This window comes from Centropristis striata, chromosome 18, assembly GCF_030273125.1.
Source record: "Centropristis striata isolate RG_2023a ecotype Rhode Island chromosome 18, C.striata_1.0, whole genome shotgun sequence".
NCBI lineage: Eukaryota > Metazoa > Chordata > Actinopteri > Perciformes > Serranidae > Centropristis > Centropristis striata.
In genome coordinates, this window is record NC_081534.1 from 31,821,732 (window position 1) to 31,836,740 (window position 15,009).

The window sequence follows — 15,009 nt, forward strand, 5'->3', positions numbered from 1 at the left end:
TTTGCTTTCCTGCAGGAAGCTTCGTCTTACCTGCAACAGCTCATGACGTCAAAACTAAACGGTTTTTTTTCAGGTTTGGATGTTTTTTTGATGATGTTGTGTCTTGTTTTAAGTGTTTTAAAGAAACACGTTTATATTTCATGTGTAAAATATCACACAAACATCAATTTCATACATGTGAGTGGCTGTTTCAGGTGTTAAAAACATTCATAATAGAGCGTGTGTTTGGGACATTTAACAACAAAATATAATATTTAGCATGTGAACATGTTTGTACAGGATTCTTTCAATTTGGTTAAACAAAAAAAGGTTTAACTCCATGGAGTTTTGGGCTATTTTGCCCATTGTTGAATCCTTTTCATCCTGCCTGTATTCACCACTTAAAATATGTTTAAATGCCATGTTGGTATATTTATATTATATTATATATATATATATATATATATATATATATATATAACATTTAGAACCAAAAAGAAACAAAGAAAAACCTGTTTTTCCTTGTAGTGTGACTGTATTTTATTTGTGTCTTGTGTGTTTAGCGTAACAATTTTGGTCATTTTGTGTCTTTTTTTAAGTCATTTTTTTTGCCATTTTGTGTCTTTTTTTTTGTCATTTTGTGTCTTTTTTTTTGGTCATTTTGTGTCTTTTGTGTCTTTTTTGGGTCATTTTGTGTGTGTTTTCTGGTAATTTTGTGTCTTTTTTAGCCCTTTAGTCCAACATAAAATTTGATTTTGAATCTTTTTTTTAATTTCAAAACACTATCATGCTCAATAAAGAATTTTAAATGTTGCATATAAAAAAAGATCCATATTACCATCACAGTAATTAGCCTACACCATAAAACATGAGACTTTGAGGAGTTTAACTCGGTGGTGGAGTAACAAAATGGATTTAATATCCATCAACTCTGTCTCCAGAAATAGGTTCATATTGGGCGTTTCTGCAAAACTTTGTATTACTTTTACCGTGTATAAACGCTGTATATTTAACAGTTGAAGTTTATATTAAAATTATACTTTCATTGGACCATCTGTTATTGCTTTCTGCTCTGAAAAGATTAAAATAAAACACTGACATACATTTTCCATCGCATGTCTTTATTAAGCACATTTATAGAAAAATATATTTACAGCTTTAATGTTCCCTTTCAGTACAAAAAGATGGGAAAAAAGATTTAAGAGCTTAAAGCAACAGTTCAACAGAGGGAAGAAGGAGATGCGTTTGTTCGTTTTCTAGTCTTCAGGCTGAATCTGCAGCAGTTAAAGTCACTTTGTCTCTTCGACTCTGCAGGAAGAAAAGCTGATTTTCAGACTTTCAGCGTCCCAACAAACCTTCTGCTGTTTCCTCAGAGTCGTCACGAGGCTGAAGACAATCTGTGGTGTTTGTAGAGAGGACTCAGAGGTTTACGCTCCTCTGCAGACAAAACAACAAGTAGTTATTTATTTATTCAAAATTACAACAATCTCTGCAGAACAGAACAAGCACCGTGTTGTATGTTAGAGACAGAGACAGGTCAGTAAGGTTTTTGTGGTATTTTCGTTTGAGTTTGTCTAGGTTTCATGCTGTTTTGTAGCCGTATGGGCATTAAGTAGACTTGTAGAATAAGGAAGTGACTTAGAGCTTGCTATGTCACCGATTGGCTAATTCGCTTGAGTGACGCGAAGGGGCGGGCTCTTCTGCCGCCTCTTAAGAAGTGTAGCAACAAACATTTTGTTAGAACAAGCACTGTGTTGTATGTTAGAGACAGAGACAGGACAGTAAGGTTTTTTTTTGTTTGTTTGAGTTAAATGTGATGTGGATTTAGACCTTAACGCATATATAGATATAGTTCAATTTGTTTCTTTCTTTATATATAAATGCTGCCCTTACTAGGGTTTGTCATATTTAGTTCTTTTGTAATGTTCATTATCCTTTTGCCATATAAATATATTTATTTCAGAAAAAGATTGGCCTATTTTATTTCATAGGCTAATTCAATTTTTTAATTTAAATGTGCACTTTATAGAGCTTTGATTCTTTCTCCTCTTGTTATACAGTATTTGTGTTCACTTAAATTAACAGTTTTAATAAAACTACTTGTGACATGTCATATTTGGCTTTGACTGAACATTTGCTCTCACTTTGTGATAAAAATATCAGGATCATTTTATACACTGAGCTCAAGTTTCACTCACTAACATCATCACACATGAAGAACATTGGGCTCATTGAATCCACAAGAGTCTCAGCTTTACACTCAGACCCCATTTATGCAGCTCACAGACTGTTTAGGGACCCCAGGATGCAAGAATACTCAAATACAATAGGTCGAAATAACAGATTTATAAAAAAAAGAACTTCATGCTCGGCAAATTGTTAAACTAAAAGAATAAAAATAACTATAAGAGAATAAGTAAATTGATGCAAGAAGTGTCAAGAGAATAAGTCTCTTTTGTGTTTTTTTCATAGGGCAAATAATTGTTACTTTTTTATTGTTTTTTTAGCTTTTCTTGCCCATATTTCTTTTGTTATTATTTGATCGTTTATAAGATAAAACATACTTATTATAGTGACATAGAGTGTATTCAGAGTGTAGTAGTGAACGTGTTGAAGAACTGGTTCTACCTGCTGTGTGTTTCTGAGCTGCTGTAATGAGGCGTGAACGGCTGGTTGGAGATCAGATTAGTATCTTTATTTTTAACTTTTACCTGTTTAAATTACGGCTGCTGCTCACAGTTGTTTTTCTGTCTGTAAAAACTGAAATGTAATAATGTAGATTACAGAAGAAACCTTTAACTTAAATCCCCTATCATTTTTTAATCAGACACGTATAGAATATATCTATTAAATGTATGCAAATAACTTTTCTGCACCTCTCATAAACAGTCAAATTAATTTTACGGGACACTTTTGTGTCTTTATTATGCAATTAAACAGAAGACTTTCAACGCTGCACCAAAAACCAGATTTTAATGAAAAACTATCATAACTGCATGTACAATTGCAGGTTTGATTGCAAGAAAAATAAATTGTTATTAAATATGCATTAGGTTTTGATTGAAAATTAAGAAGTTCTTTTTACACTAAAGAACTTTTTCGTGCACATTTTTAATCATACATTTTTTATCTGCATTTTAAAAAAAGAGTCAAATCTATTTTTGATCGTATGGAAAGTTTTCCTGTCTGATTGCATGATAAAGAAACAACACTAAGCCCACATATGTTCTCTATGTAATTTGGGACCATTTTAATCTGAACGTGTCTCTTAAAAACACAAACATCAGCGGTTGCTGAGTAGAGAAAATAAATCTGTTTTTATAGTTTAAAAACACTGGATGGAAGCGCTGCAGCTTTTTTCAGTCCGGCCACAAAGTTAACCTCCGTTCAGTGTCTCAAGACTGAAATACGACTGAATATCAGCAGGAGGCCGGAAGGAAATGTGGTGCTGGAACTTTGAAATCATCACCAAAAAAAGACACTAAATGACCAAAAAAGACACTAAATGACTAAAAAAGGCACAAAATGACCAAAAAAGACACAAAATGACTAAAAAAAAGATGCAAAAAGACAAAAAAGACACAAAATGACTAAAAAAAGACACAAATTCTGGGGAAATTCTGAAAGGGCCACGGGGGCTACTGCCGGTGTGTGTACACTATGATGAGATTCTTCAGAGATTTATAACTACGCCCTTTAACCTCAAAATGTGTGTGTGTGTGTGTGTGTGTGTGTGTGTGTGTGTGTGTGTGTGTGTGTGTGTGTGTGTGTGTGAGTGAGTGTGTGAGTGCGTGTGAAACGTGTATCTGTAGTAGTGTGCACGCTTAAGCGCGCATTTGTGTGTGTGTAGCGGAAATCGCATAGTTACCTGTGTGTGTGTGTGTGTGTGTGTGTGTGTTTGAAGCATGTGTATGCATGTGTGAGGAGTGTGCGCGCTTACGCGCATGTGTGTGTGTATATTTGTAACTGTAATCACATCAAAGATCAAAAGCAATCAGATCAAAGCAATCAAAAGAATTAACTACCACCTGTTCCGGCTCAGTGACAGCAGAGGTAGACAGACTGAAATTTCTGGCCTCGAACAGAAAGCATTTTTGGCAAAACCATAATACCTATTATTGATCCGACTTCACTTTGAGCGTCCTGAGTTCTTCCTGAACAGCTACATATGTTTTTTTTTTAAAGAAAAATGAAAAAATAGCTTTGTTAGAGCGATCTAAAAAAACTGTTCCATCTCCCTTTTTCAGAAATCTTCCAGCGTTTTTAATATGGGAGCAAATGAGGCTGTTGGTGGTGTTGGTGGATCATCTGTGCGTCGTACGCCCAAACTATAACTCTGACAGCTTTACCAGAGGATTGTGAGGGAGAAGACTAATTTTCCTACGTTTCTATGTATAAATTATTTCTGTAGAGTGGAATTTGCGGCCTGGAGCGCAGTTTTCAAATTTATTTTTTGACAGTTTTTTCTCTCCCTCTACACTCTGGCGATGATGTCACACACTGTGACACGAACATTCCGTGCAATACACACCCATTATAATCTCAGAATTTCTCCAAAAATGATCATGGTCATTGAACAGGGATTAATAAAAAACCATATGACCTATCGAAACGTGGATTAATACATTGATACACAAGACTTGTGTCTACTGTTTAAAGTTTAAATGGAGTCTCTAGGTGAAGTTATGCCGGAGAAGTAGACCTTTAAAAATCTCCAATTATTGTTCTTTTTCGCTCATTTTTTTTGGGCCGTCCCATTCATTTCAGTGCAAAATTTTGACCAAAAAGCCACAAAATGAGTTAAAAAACAGACACAAAAAGACACAAAATGACCAAAAAAAGACACAAAATGACCAAAAAAGACACAAAATGACAAAAAAAGACACAAAATGACCAAAAAAAGACACAAAATTACTAAAAAAAGACACAAAAACACTGGATGGAAGCGCTGCAGCTTTTTTCAGTCCTGCCACAAAGTTAACCTCCGCTTCAGTGTCTCAAGACTGAAATACGACTGAATATCAGCAGGAGGTCGGAAGAAAATGTGGGGATTTGGAGCCGAAGAAATACCTTTTTAAAGTCCCTGATCTCTGTATGTATGGTGTTAAAAACATGGTAATGCTGTTTTTGTGTAAATAATGAGGATTTGACAGGTTATAATTAGGGAAACAAGTGTTGAAATCCATCTCACCGTCTCTTTGTAGAAGTTTTAAAGATGCTGCAGGGTGGAAACCTGCAGCCTGCTGTGGTGCTGCAGGGCCGGGATGAGTCTGGCTCTGAGTCAGACTGGGAGACAGACTGGGAGACAGGCTGGAGGACTGGGTCTGCCAGTGGTGTCCGGAGCTCATGTAGTTTGCTGCTGGACCTCCGTAAACGCCGTACTGGTTCGTTGGAGAATACGCACAAGCTGAGAGGTAACCAGGCAGACTGGACGAGGACTGAGGGGAGAAACTCCATTAAGTTAATATAAAAATATAAAAATATAATTCCTTTGTTATTATCAGCTGTGCTGTCTCTCTTTCTGTCTGTATTTTACTTCGACACCAGCTGGAAAACAGGAAGTGGGCCTTGATGACGGCCAGTCACAGAAACATTTTGGTGTGCCACAAAATAAAAACAGATGTAAAAATACCAGCTGGTGAACAGAAACGCAGAATGAACAAAAAAAATCCTGTTTTTCAAAATGTCTTTGTTTGTAAATTAATCCATCGTTTCCTCTTCGTCAAACAGCCTTTAATTCCAACCGATTCCTTTAAAAAACACTTTAAATTCACTCGTTTGCTGATTTATTTGTTTTTCTGTTAGCAGTCCTTGTTTTTATTGTCAAATTAAACACATAAAATGAATAATTCCTGCAGCATGACATCATTATTTCCTAATTATAACAGGAAACACTAATGATGATAATTGAGTTTTTATTCTAGTGGGACTCTATTTTATTTGTGTCTTGTGTGTTTCGCGTAAACATTTTGGTCATTTTGTGTCTTTTTTTAGTCATTTTGTGTCTTTTATTGGTCATTTTGTGTCTTTAGTCATTTTGTGTCTTTTTTTTTAGTAATTTTGTGTCTTTTTTAGTCCTTTAGTCCAACATAAAATGTGATGTAGAATCTTTTTTAAAAACGCAGAATGAACAAAAAAATCCTGTTTTTCAAAATGTCTTTGTTTGTAAATTAATCCATCGTTTCCTCTTCGTCAAACAGCCTTTAATTCCAACCGATTCCTTTAAAAAAACACTTTAAATTCACTCGTTTGCTGATTTATTTGTTTTTCTGTTAGCAGTCCTTGTTTTTATTGTCAAATTAAACACGTAAAATGAATCATTCCTGCAGCATGACATCATTATTTCCTACAACAGGAAACACTAATGATGATAATTGAGTTCATTTTATTTACCTGTTGTTGGTATTTGAGCTCCGGCTCGTTGTTGGTTTTCTCAGCAGGAAACGTTCTGCCGCCACTCATACTGGTCATACTGGTCATACTGGTCCAGTCCTCCATCTTGGCTGGGTGTCCATCAGATCCACACAGGGCTGGATATGAAAACAGGGACACTGAATTAAAACTAATTTAATCCTCTGGGCTCTATGATAACGTGGCTTTTTTTCAAAGCGTCGTAACAAAAAAGAGTGCTGAGGTCGACTTCACTCCAGATTACCGACTTGAAACTTTCTCCAGTTTTTTGTTTGCATGTTGTTAAAATAATAGATTATTTTCTATTTTGGAGGCAACAGATTGCACACAATATTATTAATTAAATCTAACTACGTTACAAGTTGAGTTAATAACTTAACAGGAAGTGTTAAGTGTCAATTAAAAACGGACTAATTCTATTTTGTTGGATTCATTAAAAATTCTCTTGATTTAGAAATACATACACATAAAGATTATTATTTAATGTGAAAATCAAAATAAGTAGATTCTATCTCAAACATGTTTATATTAAAGTTACTTAAACAACTGCCTTTAAAATCAAGGACACATTTATATTTAATACATTTTATCAAATATATTGAGTAAAACAAAGTGACTAGAACAAGTCAAATAATCACCTTTGACTGTAAAAATAAAATACAATAAAAACTGAGCAGGTAAAATTTTAACCAAAATAGAAGCTGGCAAAGCTGTTTTACTGGACATGAATATTTCATTAGACTGTGCAGCTGTCCCAATTATTTTATTACAGATCTGGAATAGTACTTTTCAAATATGTAGTGAAAACTTATAACCCTCTTTCAACATTCATTTTAGAAATCACACACACAGAAACTCTTTAACTTTGAGCAGTGGTGTGAGGATGATTCATACCCTTATTTAAATGGAAATCAAACCTGAATCACCTGAAACATCTAAACCAAAGATATGATGGTTTTAATTTGATAGTACAAAAATATTTATTCAAGTGTAAAAGTAGTATGGGGTGCGGCAGACGTGGCATTCAGGAAAAATGGAAAAAAATGGGTCTAATCATCTAAAACTGTTCCTATAAATAAACATGTTTAATGGTAGTTTTTTGCTTATAGTTTTATTATATTTGAATTTTACCTTTATATGTTCATATTTGTAACCTTTGTTTAGATTTTTCAGGTCTGAAACAGTTCATTGAGCATATTTGAGGTTTTTTATTGTCATAAATAGTAAAGTTTTATTTCAGATTTCATGATTTTTTTGTCTTTTTGGGCTCAATAAGTTAATAAAGTGGGTTAAAGTGAAAAAAATAATAGTCAGATCATGTTGAAGTTGTGCTGAGAAAATACCAAATACCAAACATGAGTATAGTAAATATGATGTGGTTTATAAAGAGCAAATAGGCTCAGACCCCAGAGGGTTAACTGCTAATAATTTAATAGTTTTGGCAAATATCTGCAGCTGTTTGTGTGGATTTTTAACACAATTCCACCTTAAATCCGTTTGATTCGTTGTCATTAGAAATTAAAGCAGTTAGTGAAGTGATATCCTGTTTTTATAAAGGACGAGCCCCAGTTCAACTTGGGAAAATTATGATGAAGTAAAAAGAAAATATTTGTTTTTCAATAATCAGAACTAACATGCAGATTAATCTGGATGTTTTTGGAGTTCAGAGCAATTATATGTATAAATAAAGTGAATTTAATCACGTTTAAGTGGATATGGCAAAAAAAATAATTGTATTGCATTGTGTTTATACATTTTAGTATTTTCTTATTTTATTTTTTAAGTTTTTACCCTACAGCACTTTGGTCAACCCGTTTTTAAAAAATGTGCTTTATAAATAAAGTTTGAGTTGAGTAAAAGTAGATGTTAATTTATTAAAACTTTCTCCATATCTCATATATATATATATATATACACACAACTTAAACAAATATTATTGTATAATAATAAAGCATTATATTAATAATTATTATTGTTATTATCATGAAATTATGGCAGAGGAAGGTTAATTTCAAACCTAAAAGGTAAATAAAATGACAAAAAAATGCATTAAAACAATGACGAAAATATCTATAAAATAAAGCTTAGATATAATAAACTGAATTATAAACAGTTTAAAAATAAAAAAACAATCTATTCAATAAAAACACTTTATTTACAGGCTTTTTTTTGGTATGTTGATCAAACTCTGGAAACTTTTTTATTTTTATTTTAATGTTTACAAACTATTTTTATTTAAACAAAGATATATGCTAAGATATGTGATTGTAAATTTTACTAGTATTCAGTGTGCAATAAATAATAACTGAATGTTAATTTACTGGTATTCAATGCACAATAAGCAAAATCTGCATGTAAATGTTGCATAAATAATTAGTATAAAAGCATCATCATGCTGTTAGATTAGCAGTAAAGGACGCTATAATCTACAACTTTAAAATGTTTTTTTGTTTTTAAATTACTGCAGTTTTAGGATGTAAAATGTACAAGTTGTTCTGTAAAGTTGTTTACATTTGTACTGTATTTTTTGCAGAATTATTCTGGTAACCACAGCTGACATTACAGAAAAGATAATTACAGAAAAAGCAAACGTTTCATCTTCAGTCAAACTTAGAATCAGGACTTTTTTAGAGTGTTTTCACCGACCTGCCGGCTCCATGAAGCTACCTATATGACCTAATACTACTAATAATAATAGATTTTTTATTCTGACTTATTGGAAAGAAACAAAGAAAAACCAACATAAATGTGATCTTGTGATTGTGTGTGATCCTGTCATCAACTCTGGTTTTTATTCTAGTGGGACTCTATTTTATTTGGGTCTGGTGTGTTTAGCGTAACAATTTTGGTCATTTTCTAGGCATCTTGTGTCTTTTTTTTGGTCATTTTGTGTCTTTTTATTTTTTTTTTTAGTAATTTTGTCTTTTTTTGTCTTGTTTTAGTCATTTTGTGTCTTTTTTTAGTCATTTTGTGTCTTTTTTTTGTCATTTTGTGTCTTTTTTTTTAGTCATTTTGTGTCTTTTTTTTTAGTCATTTTGTGTCCATAAAGATTATATTTAATGTGATCAAAATAAGTAGGATAATGTTTAGTTATAGGAGTATACACATGTAAAGATAAACATGATTAAGCTTAACTGTCCCACTTTAACCATATTCACCCTCGGTTATATCTCAAACATTTTTATGTTAAAGTTACTTAAACAACTGCCTCAAAATCAAGGATGCATTTATATTTAATACATTTGATCAAATATATTAAGTAAAATAAAATGACTACTAAATAATTTATTACAGTGTAGTCCAACATAAAATGTGATTTAGAATCTTTTTTTAACTTTCAAAACACTATCATGCTCAATAAAGACTTTTAAATGTTGCAAATGTGAACAAAGGTGTCAAATATAACTTAGAATCAGGACTTTTTTTAGAGTGTTTGGAAAGAAACAAAGAAAAACCAACATAAATGTGATCTTGTGTCATCCAACTCTGGTTTTTATTCTAGTGGGACTCTATTTTATTTATTTGTTGTCATTTTGTGTCTTTTTTGTTATTTGTGTCTTTTTTAATAATTTTGTGTCTTTTTTTAAATCATTCTGTGTCTTTTTTAGTAATTTTGTGACTTTTTCCTGTCATTTTGTGTTTTATTTTGGTCATTTTGTGTCTTTTTTAATAATTTTGTGTCTTTTTTAAATCATTTTGTGTCTTTTTCAAATCATTTTGTGTCTTTTTTAAATCATTTTGTGTCTTTTTTTAAACCATTCTGTGTCTTTTTTAGTAATTTTGTGTCTTTTTTTTAGTAATTTTGTGTCCATTTTTAGTCCTTTAATCCAACATAAAATGTGATTTTGAATCTTTTTTTTAACTTTCATAACACTGTCATGCTCAATACAGAATTTTAAATGTTGCAAATGTGAACAAAGGTGTCAAATATAACTCTTTAATATATAATATAACACTTTATAAGTGTTTTCCTGCACCGACCTGCCGGCTCCATGAAGGCCCGGATGCCCAGGATGTTGTGCCAGCTCCGCGGCAGGCCGACCGGCCCGCTGCCGCTCCGGGTCCCGGTGTGGGTCCCCCCGGGCCCGCTGTAGGAGGAGTAGGCCGGGTACCGGGCCCCGTACTGGAGCTGCACCGGGGCCGGTTTACCGTCCTGCTGCTGAGGAAACCCGCCCACTTTATTCCTCAGGATGCGGCTGATGGAGCTCACCGACGGCACGTTGTACTTGTCGCAGACCCCGTCCGCCAGCAGCCGGTCCCGGATCTCCCAGGCGAAGATGCCCGGGTCTCCCTGCTTGTAGTCCCGGATGCTGCTGACCACGGCCGGGGTGGTGACCCGGGGCTTGCTGCCGCCGATGGCCCCGGGCAGGATGGAGCCGGTGTCGTGGTAGCGCGCCAGGATCTTGGACACGCAGCCGTGGGAGACGCGCAGCTGGCGGCTGATGTCGCAGGGCCGCATGCCGAGCTGCGCCAGCTCCACGATGCGGAGCCGCACCGGGGCGGGCAGCGGGCGGCCGTTCACGAACATCCCGCCGAGCTGGTTCACCTCCCCGTAGCTCTGCTCTGCGGGGCGGGACACGCACACAGCCCGTCACCCGTTATTATCAGTTATTATCATTGATCAGGTCATGATTAGTTATCATGTCCCGTCTGTTAGTGCAGAAAGAGTGCATTGAACCTGAAAGTCATCGATTGTTGCAGCTTCTCTAAAGAGATCTGGATTAATTTGCAGAAAGATACCGAGGCCTACATTTTATTTATTCTTCTTTACTGAAAAAAAATGGAGTGAGATTTACTTAAAAAAAAGCTAGGCATGTTTTTCCACACAGAAAGTGTTTGCCATACTAGTAAAATGTACAATAAATAATAACTGAATGTTAATTTACTGGTATTCAATGCACAATAAGCAAAATCTGCATGTACATTTTGCATAAATAATAAGTATAGAAGCAGCATCATGCTGTTAAGGCAGTTTTAGGATGTAAAATTTACAAGTTGTTCTGTAAAGTTGTTTACATTTGTACTGTATTTTTTTGCAGAATTATTCTGGTAAAAACAGCTGACAGTCTTTTCTATAAAAGCAACAGACTTTTTTTTTTTTACAGAAAAATCAAACGTTTAGTCTTCAGTAAAACTTAGAATCAGGACTTCTTTAGAGAGTTTTCATCCACCGACCTGTCGGTGCCAAAATCTGCATGTAAATGTTGCATAAATAATTAATATAAAAGCAGCATCATCCTGTTAAATTAGCAGTAAAGGATGCTATAATATACAACTTTAAAATGTTTTATTTTTTTAATTACTACAGTTTTAGGATGTAAAATGTGCAAGTTGTTCTGTAAAGATGTTGACATATCTACTGTATTTTTTATGGAAATATTCTGGTAACTACAGCTGCCAGTTTATTTCTGTAAAAACAATGGGACGTTTTTACAGTGTGTATTAATTATTAATTAATTATTTCACAGTACCTACCCACAGAATCCTATCTGCACTGAAAAAAAATGCTCGGCAAGTTTTTCCACACAGAAAGTTTTCCTCAGGCTGTTTCTAAGTAATATTTATTAAATAGAACCACTTTTTTTATTTTTATGAAAATACACAAGTAAATTGCAGATTCACTGATGTCCCTCAATTACATTTTACTATGAAATATCAATTAATGAATCCAATGAACTGGTTTAGTGAATATTACTTGGAACGAATGATTCAATTTACATACAGAACTGAGGACACATAATAACAAACAATCACTAAGTAATGCACCACATGAAAAACTGATATTTCAAAGTAAAAGCACTGAATTCATATTTCTTTGTAGAATTTATATAGATGATTGAAATAATAATTACAGGGCCAAAACAATCTCTTTTTTTCAGTGTTGTTGTTGTTTTTTGTGCAAACCAGGAAATATAATGTAACTGGTGTTGGCTTGTTTTGATAAAATCTCTCTCTTTTTAAAATTATAATCATTTTTTTTAACTGTGCACTCAAATGAATATCAGTTAACCTGGTGATGGCTTAATTACTTTTGAAATGTATTTTATGCTTTTGCAAAACAACTATTTTTTACATAATACATTTCTGAAAATGTTTGAATATAATCTAGAAGCAGAAGAAATATATGACGAGAAGCAGCTGAGGATTTATTTAGGCTACATTTATAACACTGATATTAAATAAATTGATAAGTGATTGATTTTGTGCCTGTAAGACGCTAGAATAAAGTATAAACAATAGGTTTAATAATAATAAAAAATAACATCTTAAGAAAATAAATAATCTACAGGAACTATTGTCAGTAGTTTGTGTAAATAAACATTTTTACAGCAGACAGAGACTGATTATAATTTAATTATTGCTGTTTTTCTGTTTTTTCCGTGAAGTTTTAAACCTAAAAAATAAATAAATAACCAATATTTTAATAAATACAACTTACCTGTGTTTTTTTAGGAAGAAATACACATTTATATAATGCTATTAAAAACAGTGTTGTGCCAATTAGTGTTTGTTTTTTAATAATTCCAACTCAAGTTCATTACTGAATGCAAACACACATTTAACAGAATTTAACAGAATAAACTATAAAATCACATCAAATAAAAAAACAATCAATTAAGTCAATGTATTCAAGTTTAGGAGAGACTTTTTATCTTATCCAGCCAATCATCTATCTACCTATTTATTTATTTATTTAGACATTTAGAGCAGCAGCAGATGAAATTTAGGTATTTTTCTTCTTCTTTTTTTGATATTCTCTGAAAAAACATGCAACTGCACGCACAATTTTAATTTTATTCTAACTTATTTTCCTGCATTTACTGTATCTGACTTTTTTTTTAGAATGCTATAAATCTAAACAATCAATCCATGCAAGTAGATATTTTTTACTAGATAAAGAAAATTACACTCAATTTCCAGTCGGAGGACCAATTTTTCCATATAATTTACCTTTAACGAAGTTTAAATTCATACAGCAGAATAACAGAATAAACTCCAGACTTGTAGTTTTTTTTCCATCAGGCGTTTTTTTAAAAGCACCTCAGACATGAATTAATCTACAGAAATATAATAAAGTTCTTCTTTTTTGTTGTCGTTGTTGTTGACTTATGGCTTATTATTATTATTATTATTATTATTAGCTTTATATAAGCCCATATAGGGGTTTTTTAACCTTTGCCGCACTTACTATTCTTGATTAATTTCTGTTTTTTGTTATTGTCTTCTCTTATGGTGCAAAATAACTAAATAAAATAAATAAAAATAAAGTTAGTATTATGAAATGATATGTAACGTTGTAGTTGTAGCGGCTTAGAATTGGTTTATTAGGGCACCACTCTCTAAAAAAATGAGACTGGCTCAACTTTAAAAAGTTGTTGTAACAATTTGCATTTATCTTTTTAAGTAATTACAACTAAGACATTATTGAGACTTTTATAGCTGAAATAACTCTATTAGTCTAATACAACCAACATGATTAGTTTTGTCCTCTACAAGTTTAATTATGTTGAACCAACTCAAGTGGTCAAATGACTCTATTTAAGTTGCTATAACTCCTTTATTTTACTTTATTTCTACTCAACACAGTCCATGCAAATTGTTACCTCAATGTTATTGAGTATAAGTAACTTATTTCACTTAAGTCAGACATATTGTAATAAAATATTTAGTTTCATTACCTTAATACTTTTCCTTACTTAAGTGAAGGCAGAAATGCTTCTCCAAAATCAATATATTTCTGAGTTAAGACATCTTTTTGAAATAAGTTATCAACTTAATAAAACAATGGACATGTAACAAATTGTATTTTTTATGCTGAAAAAGTTCATGTTTTTAAGTCATACTAACCTCCTGAATCTTTTCTTACAGTGCAAATGTTTGTTTTTTTGCTGTAAATTCCCGCTGCTGATGCCTTAAAGGACTCTAAAATAGAAGCTTTTCACAATAAAAGCTTCTTGCTGACATGAATTCTCTCTGTTTAGAAGTTAAATCTCATCGTCTCACCCATCAGCTGCCGTCCACAGCGTCTCTCCGCTCCACCATCTCACTCTCCGACTGCAGCCTGCCCAGATCTGACTCATCTCCTCCTCCTCCTCCTCCTCCTCCTCCTCCTCCTCCTCCTCCTCCTCCTCCTCCTCCTCCTGTCTCTCAAGAGCAAAGGACTCTGACAGAGGAAAACTGTCTTTTCACTGACCAACTGGTTGACTATGTCCCTGATTCTGATCAGTTTCGAGCCTTTTTTTTCCAAAGAGAATGTTTTATTTTATATTAAGTGCTGTATTTATTCCTGTTATGTTCTTGAGAATTTATTTTTGTCAGAGAATTATGACAAAATTACTTTAAAAAAGACACAAAATGACTAAAGAAAGACACAAAATTAGCAAAAAAAGACACAAAATGACTGAAATACACTACATTACTTTAAAAAGACACAAAATGACCAAAAAAGACACAAAATTACTAAAAAAATACACAAAATTATTTTAAAAAGACACAAAATTACCAAAAAAATACACAAAATTACTAAAAAATACATAAAATTATTTTAAAAAGACACAAAGTCACTAAAAAAAAGATACAAAATGACCAAAAAAAGACACAGAATTACCCAAAAAATTA

General features: G+C 33.0%; 1 protein-coding gene across 1 annotated transcript; it reads right to left on the reverse strand.

Moving 5' to 3' along the window:
- Positions 1-1,092: 1,092 nt before the first annotated feature.
- Positions 1,093-14,451, reverse strand: LOC131991281 (paired box protein Pax-1-like). Its single transcript, XM_059356632.1, has 5 exons — positions 14,395-14,451; positions 10,372-10,953; positions 6,373-6,509; positions 5,171-5,417; positions 1,093-1,416 (listed from the first exon to the last, which is right to left on the reverse strand). The coding sequence occupies exons 1-5, from the start codon at positions 14,396-14,398 to the stop codon at positions 1,358-1,360; spliced, it is 1,029 nt and encodes a 342-aa protein (XP_059212615.1). The 5' UTR covers positions 14,399-14,451; the 3' UTR covers positions 1,093-1,357.
- Positions 14,452-15,009: the final 558 nt, after the last annotated feature.

What these genes read in the sequence shown, in the direction of transcription:
- LOC131991281 (XM_059356632.1), bottom strand. An exon ending in GGCCTTCATGGAGCCGGCAG is followed by an intron (nt 6,510 to 10,371) that starts GTCGGTGCAGGA and finishes TTTCATATCCAG; the next exon opens with CCCTGTGTGGATCTGATGGA. An exon ending in AAAACTTCTACAAAGAGACG is followed by an intron (nt 1,417 to 5,170) that starts GTGAGATGGATT and finishes TTTTGTCTGCAG; the next exon opens with AGGAGCGTAAACCTCTGAGT.